At 39.7% G+C, this 19,531-nt stretch overlaps 1 protein-coding gene across 9 annotated transcripts in view; it reads left to right on the top strand.

The window, feature by feature from the left end:
- The window catches only part of ryr3 (ryanodine receptor 3), a 112,146-nt gene that overhangs the window by 45,790 nt on the left and 46,825 nt on the right, over window positions 1-19,531 (top strand). For all 9 annotated transcript variants that reach the window (XM_085133557.1, XM_085133558.1, XM_085133555.1 and 6 more), the window contains 23 exons: window positions 20-115; window positions 273-391; window positions 1,522-1,655; window positions 1,782-2,023; window positions 3,980-4,172; window positions 4,681-4,897; window positions 5,388-5,492; window positions 7,373-7,476; window positions 7,957-8,040; window positions 8,718-8,877; window positions 8,992-9,136; window positions 9,476-9,681; window positions 10,006-10,180; window positions 10,468-10,676; window positions 10,849-11,012; window positions 11,132-11,180; window positions 11,287-11,447; window positions 12,730-12,892; window positions 13,897-13,983; window positions 14,433-14,659; window positions 15,680-15,892; window positions 16,587-17,196; window positions 17,609-17,809. In XM_085133557.1, the coding sequence (XP_084989683.1) occupies window positions 20-115; window positions 273-391; window positions 1,522-1,655; window positions 1,782-2,023; window positions 3,980-4,172; window positions 4,681-4,897; window positions 5,388-5,492; window positions 7,373-7,476; window positions 7,957-8,040; window positions 8,718-8,877; window positions 8,992-9,136; window positions 9,476-9,681; window positions 10,006-10,180; window positions 10,468-10,676; window positions 10,849-11,012; window positions 11,132-11,180; window positions 11,287-11,447; window positions 12,730-12,892; window positions 13,897-13,983; window positions 14,433-14,659; window positions 15,680-15,892; window positions 16,587-17,196; window positions 17,609-17,809 (4,064 nt within the window). The remainder of the gene's footprint in view (window positions 1-19; window positions 116-272; window positions 392-1,521; window positions 1,656-1,781; window positions 2,024-3,979; window positions 4,173-4,680; window positions 4,898-5,387; window positions 5,493-7,372; window positions 7,477-7,956; window positions 8,041-8,717; window positions 8,878-8,991; window positions 9,137-9,475; window positions 9,682-10,005; window positions 10,181-10,467; window positions 10,677-10,848; window positions 11,013-11,131; window positions 11,181-11,286; window positions 11,448-12,729; window positions 12,893-13,896; window positions 13,984-14,432; window positions 14,660-15,679; window positions 15,893-16,586; window positions 17,197-17,608; window positions 17,810-19,531) is intronic.

The following is a 19,531-nucleotide window of genomic DNA, read 5'->3' as shown; positions in this document are numbered from 1 at the left end:
ATCTTTGTTGTTTGTTAAGCTGCACTGATTCGTGGAAACCGGAACAACTGTACCCAGTTTTCCCGAAAATTGGACTGGTTGGTCAGCAAACTCGAAAGACTGGAGTCTTCATCAGGTATGATGAGAAACTTTCAGTGGAAAAATTGAGGAGGAAAAAAACCTAAAACAATTAAAGATTTTTGCGCGCAAAGGACAAAAATGTGCTATCGATTTTGGGATGTGGTCTAAATGTTTCTTTTGTTAAATGACAAACATTTTGTGTAACTCTATAGGTATTCTGGAAGTCCTCCACTGTATCTTGGTAGAAAGCCCAGAAGCTCTGAACATCATCCAGAAAGGTCACATTAAATCCATCGTCTCTCTGCTCTACAAGCATGGACGCAACCACAAGGTACGCAGAAATATTAGGTTAGAAAAGGTACAAGAAAGGAGCTTTTTGTGCCAATGCCAGTCTAGTGCCATATCTTCTAATTTTAGAGAAACAACCTGGCTTCACACCAAACATTTCACAGGTTCTTCCTTTGTCCATGCTCCTCGTGGAGTATAGACAATTCACCTTGGCAGTTTTCGCAATGCTCTTGCTGGTAGACAGACAGACTGCTTTGGTTTTATGCCTTGGCTGAGGATTTGTTGAAGTCAAAGTTGAGTTAGGATTGCCAATGCATACATAGAATCATCAATCACCACTAAAAATGCGGAAGTGTGGTTTGATTTCCTCTATATAAGGTTTTTACATGACAAGTTTATAGTTCTACAGCTACCACTTCTTTATTGGGTCAATCTGGAAGTGCCAACACAATCACTGTCTCTGGTTTTTCTCAGAGCAATCAACAAATGCTGTTCGAATTTGCATCATGAAAACACTTGGCTAAGGAAAATGCTCCACTGTGTCAGTGCAAAAACACAACTGGCTCAGTCATTGTCACATTTTGGCTGTTGGTTGGTCCTTTGCGGGCAGAAGTGGGAGACATCTTTCCTTGCCATTACGGAATTCTAAAGATTTATATCCAGTGTTTCGTTGTGGTCTAGTCCAAATTGGGATCAACTTTGGTGCCAGTTGCTCTGTTTTTTTTAAACACCAACACTAAACACTAAAGACATTTCATTGGATTATAAAGCCTCAACAACTGTTAAAAAACATCAAGCTGTCAAACTAGGTTTTAAAACTGTACTTAAATCTTTATCATGGTTTCACTTGTTCCAGCCGAGTGTTGTGTATACAGTGTTTAAATGTCAGTTTCCTAATATTTACACTGTTACTTGTTAGAAGACATCAAAGAGCTTTCTTGTAAACAGCAGTTGCTGATCATGAATGGCAGGTGGAGGACGATAGTTCTGCTTGAAGGCCCTCTTGCGTACTGTGAATGTGCTCCAAGCATCACAGCTTGCAGAGAATCTGTCTGAATAACTAATCATTTCCTCTCGGAGCATGTGAAACGCTGACACACTGTGGATGTGTGACATATTTTCACACAAAAAGGGAAAAGTGTCTGACACAAGTGTTGTCTTTTTCTCTGTCAGATCCTGGATGTCCTTTGTTCCCTCTGTGTATGCAATGGAGTGGCAGTGAGAACCAATCAGAATCTGATCTGTGACAACCTCCTTCCCAATAGGGACCTGCTGCTTCAGACTCGATTGGTCAATGATGTTCAGAGGTAGAGAATTTAAAGTATTGCACCGCTGCTGGATGCAGTAACCCCAGTATACACAGCTGATTAAAGAGTGGAAATTTGGAGTGACGATTTCAATCCAGCGTTGACTTTCCCTGTTTTCATTTCCAGTATGAGACCAAATATCTTCCTGGGCATAGCTGAAGGTTCAGCTCAGTATAAGAAGTGGTATTATGAGCTGGTCATTGACCAAGTGGACCACTTTGTAACCAATGAGCCGACCCACCTGAGGGTAGGCTGGGCCAACACTAAAGGCTATGCTCCGTACCCCGGTGGAGGAGAAGGGTGGGGAGGCAACGGTGTTGGAGATGACCTGTACTCTTACAGCTTTGATGGACTGCATCTCTGGTCAGGTGAGCATCTTAATTTAATATTTCACTGCTGGTAGATCTCATATGTGGTTGAAATTCAAAATCCATACATGTAAGAAAATATAGAGATAATGTATATTTAGTCTAGATGCATACAATCTTAAGGTTCGGTGCTGTTTTTATCCTACGTTTAATCTACCTGACAACAAACAGTTTATGCACTGATCTGGATGATTCATGGTGAGTCAGGGTATCACATCAGTTTGAGAATGAAAATAGGCAGTATGCACAAAAAAGGTTTTTATCTCATGTAGTGTGTCATAATGGACGAAAACCAACGGTGCATCTTGGATAACTGATGACCTCCTGACAGAAAAGCTATCATACTGAAGCTGAAGAGAGGCTGAATCTGTGCAGAGGTTAACTATAAATACAAAACAAGAATGATGTTGTTGTGTAGGTCTGTGGAACTGTGAAATTGAGTAATCAGATAGCCATTATCACTGATTGGGTTTCCATTGTTTGGTTCTATTCTTTTCCTGGAAACTGCTAGGCAGTGTCTTCTTTCAGACATCACACATGCCATAAAAGAGATATCACATGACTGACTCTTGTGTCCTCAGTTCAAAACAAGGTGTGTTGAATAAAGAGTTTATAACTTATAAACTCCATGTTTTCACCCAACCCCTTTCCCCTAAACATCAAACTAAGAGAAAATGATACAGTAATTACAAGGTAATGTTTTTACAGCTTGCCGCCAACAATGAAAGTATTACATGAAAACCTTAAAAAAAAAAAAACCCACTTAAATTAACATTTTAACGAGTCTACATCTAAGCAGGGTTTTTTTTGGTAGGCACTACACCAGGGGTGGGCAACTCCAGGCTTCGAGGGCTGCTGTCCTGCTAGTTTTAGATATCACCCTGGGTCAAATGATTAGTTCATTACCGGCACTTGAGGTCTGGAGTTGCCTACTCCTGCACTACTCCCTGTCACTAGAGTCACTAATAAAATTAACAGCACTAGAATTCAATGAAGTAATGCTACAGACTCAGTGAAGTCAATCACATTGAGAAACTTCAGAGATCTGTCTCTGAATCATGTTATTTTGTTTATTTAATTTTTCTTTTAAGATCTTGTGGTTCAGACTGAGATGATTAGCGGTCTGGTTCTGGCCCATTGGCCTTATTCTGTCCATGTGTCGTGTATTACTAGGAACCATGCGCAGTCAAAGACAGTCTTACTGCAAAAAGGCAAAATTGATGGGCCTGGAAAGCTGAAAAAAGCACAGTCTGGCTTTTGACTTGCTCTGTTATCTCGTCTTTATATAATATAAACTGTTAAATTTGTTCCATGCTACTCTGCACTACTGCAGTTAGGTAACTCCAAGTTTGTGGAATTAAAAAAGGGTTATTGAAGGACTTTGCCCTGACAGAACCTTTTGTGAATAATGCAGGAGCCTGCTGTCCCCTCCTTACTTTGCTTTTTCATCTTTGGGACACTGATATAAAATTCCACTTTCCAACCTCTACCTGTTAGACTTCTCTTTTACATCTTCTGAAAAGCCTTGCAATGTCTCGAATGATTTTGATATGCATGCCGTACTTATTCAGTTTGCATTTAAACTGAAAGTGCCAGCTGATTGCAGTTTTTTTTTTTTCTTTCTGCATAAGAGGAAGGAACCAGTCAGTAGTTTGAGTCCATATCTTGTCCTCTTGGTGCTTCAGGGGTATAAGTCTCTTAGTCCCTCTCTTTTTCAATCTCAGCCTAACAGCATAAAAACTATTTCACCTCACTTCCCTTCTAAATCTGCTAAAAGACCCATCACCTCCCCTCATCCATTTCCTGACATTCCTGTTAAAGCACTCACCACCCAACTCCCAACCTCTCTGCTCTCTTCTCTTCTCCTTGCCCATCATCCTGCCCTACATTTGCAATGACTTTGCAGCTGTAACAGCCATCCATCCTCCCTATCTGTCTCTGCACGCTGTTGTCTAGGCCGAATCCCAAGGGCCGTGGCCTCCATTAACCAGCACCTGCTGAACTCAGACGATGTGGTCAGCTGCTGTCTGGATTTGGGAGCTCCCAGTATGTCCTTCAGGATCAACGGGCAGCCTGTCCAGGGCATGTTCGAGGACTTCAACACAGACAAGTTCTTCTTCCCTGTAGTCAGCTTCTCTGCAGGTGTAAAGTAAGGCTCTGCATTTATAATTCCAGCATAATCAGTAAAGGCATTTTCAACAGAAATTATGTTAGTTTTATTTGGGGGTGTTTTTGCTGAGGCTCTTGATGAATTTGCACCTTATGAACTTTTGTAGGTTCACACAAAAACCAATGGCATAGCACCAAATTGAAGTAATTTTGTTACTGTGCTGCAGCTTCCTGGTATCTTAATTTTTATCTTAATAAGACAGAACAGGTCATACCAAAAGGGGAAAAATAAACCTGAAACCATTTCTTAAAATGTTTTCCTTTCAAATGAAGTTATATTTGGTTTAAATTTATGTGATGTGTTATGCTTTATCTTACATTTTATCCCTACAGCATACCAGTAAACAATGAAATAAAAAAATGAAAATAACCAAAGAAGAACATTTAAGTCTCTACTGCGAGCCTGATATTATGTAATGCCAGAGATGTAGACGGATGTTAGCTGAAGTTATTTTCTGCCTTTTATCGTCATCAATGTCTTATCACAGGGTCCGGTTCCTGCTAGGCGGTCGCCATGGAGATTTCAAGTTCTTGCCACCTGCCGGTTACTCTCCGTGTTATGAAGCACTGTTGCCCAAAGAGAAGATGCATGTAGAGCCTGTGAAGGAGTACAAGAGGGACCACGATGGGGTCCGTGATCTGCTGGGAACCACCCAGTTCCTCTCTCAGGCCTCCTTTATCCCCACTCCTGTTGACACCAGTCAGGTGAGATGTTAAAGTGATGTTACACCCAAGAAAATTAAAAGCAGCGGTGTGAACACTTGCGTTGAATATACAGTAAAATTATATTCTAGTTCTTTTGGTTGGTTTGCTCTGGTTCTAAAAAGTGTGCTATAAAATGTCCATGATGGGTACATGATTGCTGCTGTTTCTCTTCTGCTCCTTCTTGTTTGAGTGCTGTTTAAAAAGAAGACAAAGGTGTTTACTGGGCCAGCAGCGGTTTCAGGGAATTCATTTTGTGTTACGCACCTGTAATTTAACATTCAGTGCTGCAGAAGTGGCTCTGAAGTACAAATGGAAAATAGGTGCTGACTTTCTACCTCAGTGTAACAAAAGGGTAGGAAACTTGGCATAACCCCTAGGGATCTAACAATTGCATAGACATGAGGAAGAACGGTTTTCATTTGTCAGCCTTTTTTTTTGTCCAGCATAATTTTGAATCCAACTGTACCATCTGTTCCCCTTCTCTCTGCAGATTGTTCTTCCCCCTCACTTGGAGAACATCCGGGACAAGCTGGCAGAAAACATTCACGAACTGTGGGGGATGAACAAGATTGAACTGGGCTGGACCTATGGCAAGGTAAACCTGTGATTCATCTGGAATATATTTATCTGGTATGTCTGGAAACACTGATAAAGGTCAACTCAAGTGGTCAAAATTGAAATGCTTGTTAATGGCTCATTAATTTGAAGATTTCAGTCCCTGACTACAGGTATAATGGCCTGTTAACATATATAGCTAGAGGGGAAAAAAGGACACTCACGTGAAATTGTTAAGCTTACAACTGAGTAAATTCTACTCACTAGTGATGGGATGTAATGTGTCGAGCTTCAGAGTGTGTGTCGAGAAATCCAAAAAGTTTTTTTTGATGAAGAACGTTTCAGGGCTTGTTCCTTTATAGGCAAGTGATGTCAGCGATGGCGTCTGAAGATCTCACTGCTTCAGAAAGTATGAGTGTTTGTAAGACTTAAGAACATAGATAAAGTGGAATGGATCCATGCAATATTTGCATGTTAGTGTTTGCATTCAAGTTTCTCTAATTTGCCTGTAACATAGAGGTGCTTATTTTCATAGAAAGGAGGAGGGTTTCAGCTGTATGGCAACACTTGATATCTCCCAAGAAAGTATTACACATAATACGCTTGTGAATAATGAAAGCTGTGGAGGGCCATAAGTGCCAGAGTTATGAAATACATCATTAAATAATTAATTAAATGTGCCATTACTTGATTAAACTGGGAGCTAAATTTATTCACTGTTTTAAATGAAAGGTTGAAAATAAATAACATATATAAACAATGTTTTATCCAAAACGTAACAAAAAGCAAACAACAAAAACTTAAAATAGAGCGATGCAAGATTCAAGCTTAACCTCAAAAAAACAAATCTGTAATAAAGTTCATCAATGTTAGAAAAACTCCAACAAGCAATAAAAAAAATCCTTTATTTGACACGGTGCCAAATCAACTCATGCAGAGTATCTAATTTTATGTTACTCAGCTTGTTTGTCAATCTCTAAATTGCTCAGTGTAACTATAATTGAAGTCCTCTGTATCTAAAGACATTTTAATCATTCCTGTCTGCACTGCTTTCCACTATCATTCTCCCATCATTTTCCTGTCAGTCTGTTTACTGCGGAACAGCTTGTTAGAAGTCTGATCACACATGCTGCCTCTTTTGTACTGTAGTGTGGTTATCACAGAATCATTTCCCAACAAGATTGTCATCGCAACAGTGGCCATTTAGCAAACTTAATGAGCGTTTCACCTTCCAAGAGTATGACATTCAGATTAATTAAGACTGGGAGAAAGCTTCATTTGGGGTTAGCCCAGGTCCTATAGTTCATTAGGGACAATCTTTAGGTCCAAGCAGCTGCTTAATGTTTTCATTTTGCTGTAACAAGCTCAGGGAGCTCAGAGTGACATTGCACACAACCCAAGACTCTCTGGACAAACAGAAGATTCAGTATTTGGATCAAGACAATAATAAAGTTGAACGCAGCATCATTGCTTTGTATCTTTGTGTATTGGTTTACTGTGTATTTTTCATACCCCGTGTGCACTTCCCTTCTATTTAACTGCTGTCAGCAGCAGAGTGCATTATCAGGAGGAGTCACTGGCAGCGTCTTATTGAGACTCTGCGTGCAGCTGTAAATTTCCTCCCATCCACTCTCACAGATAGCCGAGTCTATTCTCTGAACTGGGCTTATCTCACTTTATTTTAAAAAGGAAAGAAAAAAAATCAACACCTGAGGCCCGAATTAGGCAGAGAAAAACAAACAAAATTTGCATCTCTGAGCAACAACTGCAGATAAATTCAGCTGCGGTTCTGAATTCTGAGCCATTTTTGCTTATAAATCTATAAGACAAGAAGGTTCATAGAGCAAACAGTGGGTGTGGTGAGATGACACATGCAGTAGTAACACCTGACTGCTACCTTTTTTCATTTTTTTTTCCCAGGTTCGTGATGACAACAAGAGGCAGCACCCTTGCCTTGTGGATTTCGCCAAGCTGCCTGAAACTGAAAGGAACTACAACTTGCAGATGTCCAGTGAAACCCTAAAGTAAGGCCTGGGCTGTCCTCTGGATAATCCAGTTACCTCCCTCCTGAATGCTGAGCAAAAGCAGATTAAGGCTAAGATTAAAGCGGTGCTTGTAATGACTTGCATCTCCTGAGTGAATTCCATTATTGATTTTTTAACAAATATTGGATCCAAAGCTTATTTGAGCCAACTAATGAGTCATCTCACTGTAAAAACATTTGGCTTGGCTCAATAAAACGCCCGCCTCTTAGAGGAAAGTTTAACTGGGTATGCAGTTTGTCAATTACATCTAGTTTGAGACCCAAATGGCATTTTCCACGCAGCCCAACCTGAGTGCTGTTCAGTGTTATTATATTGATTGGAGGAGATTTATCAGTGTCTAATGAACAGTGTTAAAAATTTAGAACTCACTCAGAAGAATCATTTTCATCTAACATAATGTAATGAAGCTTGAATATTGATGCTGGTTATAGACTTTCTCGCTCTTCCTTTTATCCTCAGGACCCTTTTAGCCCTGGGATGCCATGTTGCCCAGGTTAATATTCACGCTGAAGAGGATCTGAAGAAAATCAAATTACCCAAAAAGTAAGACTTCCTATAAATTTAAGTTATATTATAGTTCTATGTATCTTTTTATCAGATACAACAACAAAAAAATGCTGAATTTTAGAGGCATTTATATAATCAGTGTCCTTTTTTATGTACAAACCCAGTTCTAAAAAATTTAGGATGCTGTGTAAAATGTAAATAAAAACAAAATGCAATGATCTGAAAATCCATAATTTACTTACAGCAAGGAAAACAAATTGTTTTAGTTTGGGTTTTTTCAGGGAAGCCTTTCCATGTTTCAGCAAGACATACATTTCACCAGCTGAAAGCATCATTATGACAAAATCCGCGGGACTGTTGAGCAGCTAGAATCTTATATCAGACAAGAATGAAACTACATTCCTCTCAGAGGTACAGCAGTCTCCTCAGACTCTCGTTAAAAGAAGAGAGGATTCTGCAGAGTAGTAATTCTGACCCTATCCCAGCTTTTTGGGGATGTGTTGCTGTCATTAAATTTAAAACAAACTAATAATTTCTTAAAATCTTAGATCTTTCTGTGCTCCATTGCAATTAAAATATGTTTTTGAAAATATATATATATATCAGCAAATCATTGCACTTTGTTTAATTTACATTTTATAGAGAGTTCCAACTTTTTGGGAAAAGTTGGATTGTAAGATACCCGTATCTTATCTTATCAATATCATCTGTAGCTACATGATGTCCAATGGATATAAGCCTGCGCCACTGGAACTCTCTGATGTGAGACTGAATGCTGGTCAAGAGGTTCTAGTTGATAAACTGGCCGAAAATGCGCACAATGTGTGGGCCAAAGATAGAATTAAACAAGGATGGACCTATGGCATCCAGCAGGTAAAGTTCATGCAGCATTTGAAATGGAGAAAATGAAACTCATGTATTGTTTTTACCGTTAATTTTAAATGACTTTAGCCCACTAGTACAGTTTCTTGTCACTGTTTGTGGTAGGATTTGAAGAGCAGGCGTAATCCTCGCCTGGTGCCATATGCTTTACTGGATGAACGCACCAAAAAATCTAACAGGGACAGTCTGAGAGAAGCTATCAGGACTATGGTTGGATATGGATATGAGATCGACCCACCAGATCAAGAGGGTGAGACCCTGGCGCTGACACCGCAGTCATTTAAAGCTCTTAAAACTGATACAGGACCATCTACTGTATGTTCAAAGGCCACAGCAACAGCACTGCTTTCACCTAAGGTTTTGTAAATGTTTAGGAGCGCACAGATTTTGCTAATATACTACAAATATATGTGGTACAACTCATAGTTATGCATACAATATTTTTACACATTTCTTCAATCTGAAAGCCGGCACTGACGAATCCTCATTATAGCTATGGATTGATTGTAAAGTCTAATAGTAGTACTGAAAATATGAGCATGTGTATCCATGGTGTTAAATCCTCTGGTTTTCGTATCTTTGCCTAAAGTTGAGCACATGCTTGATGATCAGAGCATCGAGACGATACGCTTCTTCCGCGTGGAGCAGACCTACGCGGTGAAGACGGGGAAGTGGTACTTTGAGTTTGAGGCTCTGAGTGGAGGAGACATGAGGGTTGGCTGGGCCAGACCAGGCTGCAGACCTGATGTGGAGCTCGGAGTAGACGACCAAGCCTTCGTCTTTGATGGATATCGGGTAAACTGCATGTATCCTTTCTTTAAAACTAGTCATGGGAAGTTGTCTGAAGGCAACTTTTTGAAAGATCTGGATACTTTAGATGTATCGTCATGGACATTGCTACACTAATTAGAATCTAAAAATGAGACTACTGCATGGTTATAAGAGTAACAAAATATGTGTAGTTCAGCCATAAACTTTCTAAATTCAGGATTTCACCGTATATTATATCTTTTACATTTTAACAATACCTACAGTCACAGTCACAGAAACCTAAGCAACATTGTTGTTCCGTTTATTAGCAAAGACAAAAACATGTGATTCTTATTATGTTTTTTCAAGGGACGACGTATGCATGCAGGCAGCCGCTACTTTGGACATCCTTGGAAAAAGGGCGACGTGGTTGGTTGCATGATCAACATGGAGGACAAATCCATGATTTTCACCCTCAACGGAGAACTCCTGATCACCAGTAAAGGATCCGAGCTTTGCTTCACTGACTTTGAGACAGAGGATGGTGAGGGCTTTGTATTTCAAGCCAACTTAATTTATTCTGCCTGTTTCTCTGGGAGTTTGACTGGGTTTGTTTGCATAAGATTTTAAGAAAAGCTTAAAATGATAAGAGTGTTTCATTTTAATTAAGTCCTTTGTGACACTGGCTTATAACTTTGTAAATGAACCATTGACTTTGGAAAAAGATGGTCACACAGGAATAAAGTACAGTTGTGAAATAAAGATCTAAAGATCTAAAATGACCATGTAAAATGCACATGTTAAAATAATACATTTTTCTAAATACACCAGGATTCATCCCCGTGTGCAGTCTCCGCATGTCTCAGATCGGCCGTATGAATTTGGGCAAGGACGCCAGTACTTTCAAGTACTACACCATGTGTGGTCTACAGGAGGGTTTTGAGCCCTTTGCTGTTAACATGAACAGAGAGGTCACCATGTGGTTCAGCAAGCGCCTGCCCACTTTTTTCAATGTACCTGAGGACCACCCTGATATTGAGGTGCACACATTCTCAATATCATTAGTGTTTTTATTGCCTTTTAAGTTTGCTGCCAGAGTTGAGATTTGCTTTTTTTAATCCTAGAGAGCTATTTATAATAAACACTAGAACTGTTGTTAATGGGCACATTGATATTACTGATCCCTCGCTTTGGGTTTCATTAACTCCTCAGGTGACGAGGATTGACGGAACAGTCGACAGTCCTCCTTGCCTTAAGGTCACTCACAAGACGTATGGCACTCAAAACAGCAACAATGACATGGTCTACTGTAGACTGAGCATGCCTGTGGAGTTTTATTCTGCAGACAAGCTCCTGGATGAATCACTGAAGCTCAGGTCAGACATCTCAATTTATACTTAAAGTTAATAATAAATAAATAAATAAAAAAGTAAATAATAAAGCCCACAGTGTGTAAGATAACTTAAATCTACTCTCATGTTTTTTGTTTCTGCAGCCATCCTCCAAAAGAAGATGGAAGTATTGACTTTGGAAGCATCACAACTGTAAATCCACATAGATTCTCAAATAAATAAAAAAAACTATAGTATTACTCTCTGTATATTCAGATTAACCGATAGCACTGTTTGCCCTTTTTCTTTTAATTGGCAGTATTACTACTCAGTGCGAGTGTTTGCTGGACAGGACCCTGCTTCTGTGTGGGTGGGATGGGTCACACCCGACTATCATTATTATAGCAAGAACTTCAGCCTCAGCAAAACACGCACGGTCACAGTAACGCTGGGAGATGAGAGGGGCAGGGTCCATGAGAGGTATGCTCCCTGCATTTTTAATATCTGGAGTTCATATGAAATGTTTGATCCTTTTATTTGAAGAGGCTTTAATATTCCAGTGGGACGTGTGCTTTCAGAAGTGCATTCTGTGGTGATACCTTCCTTAATAACTTTTTTGATTTCTCATGACAGCATTTTTCCTGTAGTTTTAATATAGTTATTGCTGCTAAATGTGCTTCTACCCGCTCCACACACTGCTTCTCCATTTTGGCTTATTACTTAGTATTTTTGAAATAAATAATGATACAGTTTAATATGCCATTAACTGTTGTTGTTCATGTGAGGTTGTATTTAAACAATTTTAGATAAGGATCCTAAGGATCAGATTATTTTTTGTGTGTTATGTCTTATAGGCATTGAAATTTTAGATTTTTACTAGTTATTCTAAATGTAGCTGCATTTGTAACCAAATATGAAGGAATCCGATTTGAGCTGCACAAACATCAAAAAATATTACAAGAAAAAATCCCTTAGTAATGCTCCAAGCTCTCTTGAAAGCTAATTAAAAGCAAAGCAAATAATATGGCCATTCAATTTTTTTTAAATGACTGCCCATCCTTGCAAATGTATGTTCATAATTTAAAAAAGCATGCATTTCAAAGTTTATACCACTAATACCTGTGTCATCGCTATGTGTTGATCAGTATGGCGAACATGCTCACAATTATTTTATACCAGCGGTCTCCAACCTTTTTTGCGCCACGGACCGGTTTATGCCCGACAATATTTTCACGGACCGGCCTTTAAGGTGTTGCGGATAAATACAACAAAATAAAACTACTACCGGTACCGAAAAAATAAGATTTATTCATAACACACGTGAAAAGACCCAGGAAAACCGAGTTAACGATAAAAACGATAACAAAATAAAGCTGAAAACCGATAAAAACCCTGAAAACCATACATTTCACACCTGAGCCTCAACTCTCGCGGCCCGGTACCAAACGACTCAGGGACCGGTACCGGTCCGAGGCCCGGGGGTTGGGGACCACTGTTTTAGACAGACCAAACAAAAAAATTTCAGTCATCTTTTCATAGCTGGTTTTCATCCTTATTTAGCATCCAGGGAGGTAAATGGGGAAGATGGCCTCTGTGTGTAACAAATATAAATGAGGCAAAAGATCAATGAGTGTTGACCAAATGAAAATTTATTGTGCCTCCTGTTTGACAACCCCCCCAAGTTGCCTATGTTGTCCTCTGCATATTTGCATTTACTTGTATTTATTGATGCTGAGTTCTTGTTGTGGTTGCTTTGCCGCAGTGTTCAGAGGAGTAACTGCTACATGGTGTGTGTAGCAGACGCAGTTACCCCGTCTTCGTCCAGCCGCTCTAGCTCCGACCTGGAGATTGGCTGTTTGGCTGACCTGGCCACTGGCCTTGTCTCCTTCAATGCCAATGGCAAAGAGCTCCCCACATCATATCAGGTAAGTAAGTATAATAGATATCAGTTGACAGAGGAGTGAAGCGCAAGGTTTGGCTCGTAAATGTCAATGGACGTAAGCTATTACGACTTTCTCTTGTGGTTTAGTATTCTTCCCCTGCTTTGGCACACATGTTTGTTTGTTTTTTAATATCCTGAATGCAAAAAGAAAAGAAACTCTAAGCAGTTTGAGTCACTGCCTTTAAATTAATATCTCTCTCAAATGATTTCACTCATCACATATTTGTACTGCCCACACACTCTCAGAACGATCTTCCCTCCTTTAATCCTTTCAGGTGTCATTAATTCATTTGTGCCACAGCAAATTAAACCTGCAGAGAGATAGAGTTGGGAAATTAAACAGCTGAATTCTCATCTGTTTTGTGAACTAGTCATACAAAGACAGACATCGGCTCAGTAATCCTTGCCTTGCTTGCTGTCCTCATCTCTGGTTTTTAAAGCATCACATCGAATGCCTGACACGGAAATGGTGCACTGAGAAGCTTCTACCGCCTGTGTTCTCCTTTTTTATCTTGCATAATCTCCTGTTTCTCTCCTTTCTTCTCACTGCTTTATTTAGTCATGAATTGGCTTTTTAAGAAGGGGAAAGCCCTCTGAGGGAACCAGGAGACTTTTAACCTGATGAAAAGCTTCTTGTCCTGTTATTGCATCAAAGCTTTGGTTGTTTGTTCTCTTTCTTTGTAAAGTCTGTGATGGTTGTCATCAGTATACCAGCTAATACTCATTGAACGTGGATTTCAAACTTCAGCTAATCCACAAGCTTAGGGGTTAAAATCCTTCTGACATTAGTTCAATTTGCCACCAGAGCAAACACGAGGCAAGCGCAGTGCTCATTGCATTAAATAGATCAATTTTCAGATTCCACCATGGGCTGGGTTCAAGGAAGAGCTCCGTTCTGCATGTGTTGCTGCACTTTTGTCTCATTTTGGTGCTGCTATAAACACGGGATAGGCTGATGTGGATAAGTATGGCTTTGTTTACTTTCAGGTGGAACCAAATACCAAGCTCTTCCCTGCTGTATTTGTCCTCCCCACCAGTGCAAACCTCTTCCAGTTTGAATTTGTTAAGATAAAGGTTTGTTTCTGTCCTAACCAAACAACACTGTACACAGTTTTAAGCACTTTTCATCAAGTTATGAAACAGCTATTTACTTTATCTTTCTCACACTAATTAAGAGGTCTTGAATTTTTAATGCCATTCATTCATAGTCATGGACTGCCCAGCTGGCCTATATTTTGACTTGGTGACCCATTTAGGATGCTCTTGCATTGATTAATTTTGTGTGTGTTTGGAAAACTAGTAACCAATATACATATTTACACAGGACACTATTTGATAGAGTGAAGAAAGGATGTCACAGAAAGCCCTACGTATATAAAAATAACTGATTGCATCGCTATTGACTGAAAGGATGTGGATATAATATAGTTTTAATATAGTTTTCATTATATTAATATAGTCTTCATTTAATCAAATTTTCTACTTAATGTGATTTTTCCTTCTTGTCCTCATTCTAATCCCAGGATGCCATGCCACTCTCATCAGCCATATTCAAGAGCGAGCACAGGAATCCGGTGCCACAGTGTCCGCCACGGTTGGATGTGCAGACAATTGTGGCAGTGCTTTGGAGCCGGATGCCCAATACCTTTCTCAATGTGGAGACGGCTCGCGTTAGTGAAAGACACGGCTGGGTGGTCCAGTGTCTGGAGCCTATGCAGATGATGGCTGTACACATACCTGAAGAAAACAGGTGTGATTATAATACTCTATAAACCGTATAAACACAGTGACAAGTGACTGTTTCACTTACAAAGTGTTACTTTGTGTTCCCTTTAGTTGTTAGGGAGGATGTAGTGCATTCAGTGTCTTTTCACATTTATAGCAGTTAAATTAGCTTCCATAGACAAATGATGAAGTAACAATAGATACTTCTTGTCATTCATTCTTTACTGTGAATTGGGCTGATGAAACACATTTAAGACAGATTAGCTGCTTGCAGAACAAACACTTCTTGGCACTACCTGGGCTGAGTACTCACTGGTGAGGGTCACTGTAATTAAATTGAAGGTAGCTGCTAACAAAGACATTAAAGTTTTGCCCAGATGAATCATAATCACAATGAATATTCTCCTTTTGCGTATACACTTAATCAAGCCTGTCATTCAATTTTTAAATAGATTTAGGGCTACACTACTAATGTTTTACAAATGTTCACACTTTTAATTGCTGTTGCTGCATCCATGTGTCTGACCAAATACTTGACACGGACCATAGACTTTAAAAATGTTCTAGAAACTTCAATGGTTCCTATTTCATACAGTTCAAATGTGCATTTTAACACGCAAAGACTCCTGTAAGCGGACATAACAACATTAAGGCGACAAACTACAAACCACACATAATGTGACATCGTATAAAGTAATCTCAGTCAATTCTATGCACAGTGCTACAATTTTCATGTTAACTGCAGACTGTGATGGATTGAGATGCTAAGAGGTTTCTAATGTGTTTTGCGACCCCATAGATGAACTCTTGTTTCGTAGCATGTGTATTTGTGTATTCTGATATCAGAATACATACTGGAAAATAAGTTTTAATGATGAGTAAACAGGCCTTTAGTCATACATTTGTTTGCTGTTTACATAAAAAAACAGTTTTAATTAGAAAATTGATGATATTCATTAAGTTAATGCAAAGTCTTTCTGCTGTGATCAGCAGAGTAAATGACTTACTCGAGCTTACTTTGTTGTTGTGGTGTCTTTGTTCGCAGGTGTTTGGACATAATGGAGTTATCTGAGCACGAAGACTTAAGGAAGTTCCACTACCACACACTAAAGCTGTATTGTGCCCTTTGTGCACTGGGAAACACTCGTGTAGCTCACGCCCTCTGCAGCCATTTGGACCAATCACAGCTTCTCTACACAATCGACAATCAGTACCTCTCTGGCATGCTGAGAGAGGGCTTCTACAATGTCCTTATCAGGTGTGTTGGTGTGTTTCAATATATTTTATATACTTAATATGTAAGTTGCTATGGATGGATTGCTCAGCTGGTGTGAATTTTGATTTTTAATTTATCTTACTAAAAAAATGACCTCAGTCAATGACCCGCCGTGCATCAAAACAAGAAGAAAGCTGCCGTGTTTTTACTCATCGGATCATTTAATGATGATACATGATGGAATTATGATTTGACAGTGTCATCTGCAACAACATTAACTGTTAAATTGATGCAGCATTACGTGAGATCACTGAGCAAATTTGTGCTATAAATCTTAATAATCCCTCTGCTGTGTTTGTTTTTCCACCTCACATGTCTTTTCTTCACATGATGTCAAATAGCAAACTCATGCGTACCTTCTATATTGCTGAAAATTCACTTAAGCAGTGATTGTTAAAGCCTTTGTGACGCGAGAGTTTGGTTTAAGAAATTTGATTATGAGTAACAGAGTTTGAGCAATCAGCACCTTATTTGCTTGTCAGGCACTCATCACCACAACTATTATCTCATACAGATGTATTATGGTTATTGGGTACTGTTGGTTTGTGGAAATCATACTAATACAGCATAATTCATAGTTCTTAGGAGAGATCATGAATCATTTTTCTGCGTGTTTTTGTAATAGCCAGTGTCTTTAGACTCGTGCTATGATTGAACTAATTCTACTTATTGTCAGCATTCATCTTGAGACAGCAAAGGAAGCCCGTCTAATGATGAACAACGAGTTCATTATCCCTGTGACGGATGAAACGCGCTCCATCAAGCTGTTCCCAGATGAGTCCAAGCGACATTCACTTCCTGGGGTGGACCTAAGCACCTCCCTTAAACCTCGGGTCAATTTCTCCCCTGTGGGAATCATCAACACCAAACGCCAACAGTTCCTCTATAGCCCCCAGATCCCATTGGGTATCCTAAAGGAAAAAGCCATCAGCATGCTAACCGAGGCAGTGCAAGGTGGAGGGACACACATCCGAGACCCAGTAGGCGGGAGTCTTGAGTACCAGTTTGTTCCCATTTTGAAACTGATTGGAACGCTGTTAATAATCGGAGTCCTGACCAGTGATGAGGTGAGGCTGATTCTCCTCCTGATCAACCCCAATGTGTTTGGAGAGTCCAAAGAGGGTGAGGAAGTTAAGGGGGATGAGGTGGCCGTGTCAGGGGAGAAGGAGGAGGTGAGCAAGAATGAGGAGAAGGCTGTAGAAGCAGGGGAGGAAGAGACCAAGGAGAGCAAACCGCAAGTTAAAGGCCTGCTGGAGAAGTCTCTGCCAGAGTCTGTCAAACGCCAGGTGATGACAATAATCGTGCACAGATATTTAAGCTCAGTGATAAACTGAAGATAGGAAATAGCTGAATTAAACTAACTCCATCAATTTATCTGCCAAGGTTTTAATTAAAATTAAATTTTGCCTTCATGAGATTAGGTACACTAATTCCCCATTTGTCAGCAGTTTTGATTTTTTATGATTTATCGCTTGCTGAGAGGTAAATTCATGAGTAGAAAGCAAGGCAGTGGCTGAATACTAATGTTCTATAAATGACTAAAACTTGCTAATAATAATCATGCATAATGGAGATGGATCTATGAAGTTAAATAAAAAAAAATGTCATTCATACAGTGAAACAAACAAAATCAAAACCAATAGAGACATAAAGAAACAGAAAACCTTTGAGTTGTTCACAGATTTCTGTCCTTTTCAGATGTGTGAGCTGCTCCACTACTTCTGTGACTGCGAGCTGAAGCACCGCATCGAATCCATTGTTTCCTTCTCCGACAGCTACGTATCCAAGCTGCAGTATAATCAGAAGTTCCGCTACAATGAGCTAATGCTAGCTCTCAACATGTCTGCCGCTGTCACTGCCAAAAAGACCAAAGAGTTTCGTTCACCTCCGCAGGAGCAGGTACAACACCGCAGAGGGGCCAGTGTATGAGAAAGTGTTTTCATTCTCTGAGATGTAATTTATGTTCAAGGTGGTTTCTGTTTGCATACTGTCATAAGACCCTGGACGGATCGCCTAGACCTTGGGGTAAAAACAAAATCTATGACCTTGAATAGAACAGAGTCAGAGGCAGACACTAGAACACAAGGTGCTGCAGTTCCCTAATTGCCTTTTAGTTTTCAGTTTCTTAACTTTATTTTCTGCTGGAATTCCCGAAGGATAAACTGGGCCATATGTGCAGCTAAAATTAACTTAGGAGTGAATTGGCCCTGCAGTGGTGATAGTTAAACCTTTGGCCTCTTACAGGGTAAAACTATTATTAGTCCCACAGGAGCACTTTATGTTACAGTCAGTTCATTTTTTATAAGTCAAATATGTTTAAGCAGAAGATGAACTTAAACAACTGACACATGATTAATAAACTTTTCTATAGACCATTGTGAAAAATGTTTGCAAAATCTTAAGTTTATCAAAGTAAAAATGCCATCCATCCATCCAACCATTCATCCATCCATCACTGCTTTTCTGGGTTGCAGAGTCTATTCAGGGAAGCACTTTAAACAGACATATGGTTCATCTAATGGGACACCATAAGTGTTCCTAAGCCAGCTGAGAGATATAACCGATATCTCTAAAGCATGTTCTGGCTGGGACTTGCCTGAAACACTTCAATTAGGAGAGCTCTTGGATGCATCCTGTTCAGATGCCCAAACTATTTCAATTGGTTCTTTTTTCACAAGAAGATATCAGAGCAGGACTGATCCATCTGTCAATCTCAGTCAATCATTTGCCCGTCACTTGTAAACAAGACCCTAAGATATTTAAACTCCTCCACTTGGGGCAGAAACTCATCTCCAACCCAGAGGAGGGACTGCACCCTTTTCTGGCTGAGGACCATGGCCTTTAGAGAACCATTCTTGCCACATCACTGAAAATCTCTTCAGTACGATCTGGAGGTCATTGTCTGTTGAAGCCAGAAGAAAACAAAACGAGGTTACGCTGCTGTGAAAATCCAATATCCAGTGTTCTGCTAGATAGTATATATTTATGTAAACTGTAGCATGTTTCTGAGCCAGACTAGAGAATAGGAAACATTGAGTAAATAAGGAAAGAAAATAAGGAATAAAGTCTCTGATGTGTTCTGTGTTCACATCGCTTGCCCTGTCCTGTAGTATTGTTGAAAACAACCTGGTAGTGACTAGACAAGGTTTCTGCATGACTGCAAAGCATTCATGTTTGAAATATTTAATTGTGCATCCTCTGAGCTGTGAAATCTTGATGATAAGCACTTCCAAGATATACTCCCTGAAACTAAGTTGTGGTGGTCAGCAGCAGGTGCATACTGTAAGCGAGATTCTCCACAATAAGAAACCTCCCGTGGTTTATTAAAAAGCTCTGCCTAAAATAGACATGGGAATAGGCTAACCTGGACTCTGCGATGGATGCATCTCATTTATATTTAGTTTTTTATAGTTGTGACCTGTAGCAAGCACAGCAGATCTGTGGTTCTACATGATACATTAAGTATTTTCTGCATTATATTATGTAAATACCTGTTTAATGTTTTTAGTTTCACATTTGACTGGGTGTGATATAAAAATGCTCAGACTATTTCTGTCTGAGTTCATCAGATGGCCACTATCCGACAAGCCCATGTGAGCACTTACCGCAGGAGACTACATG

This window comes from Neolamprologus multifasciatus, chromosome 15, assembly GCF_963576455.1.
Source record: "Neolamprologus multifasciatus chromosome 15, fNeoMul1.2, whole genome shotgun sequence".
Taxonomy (NCBI): Eukaryota; Metazoa; Chordata; class Actinopteri; order Cichliformes; family Cichlidae; genus Neolamprologus; species Neolamprologus multifasciatus.
The sequence above is the reverse complement of the archived record's forward strand: the minus strand, read 5'-3'. Positions and strand labels throughout refer to the sequence as shown.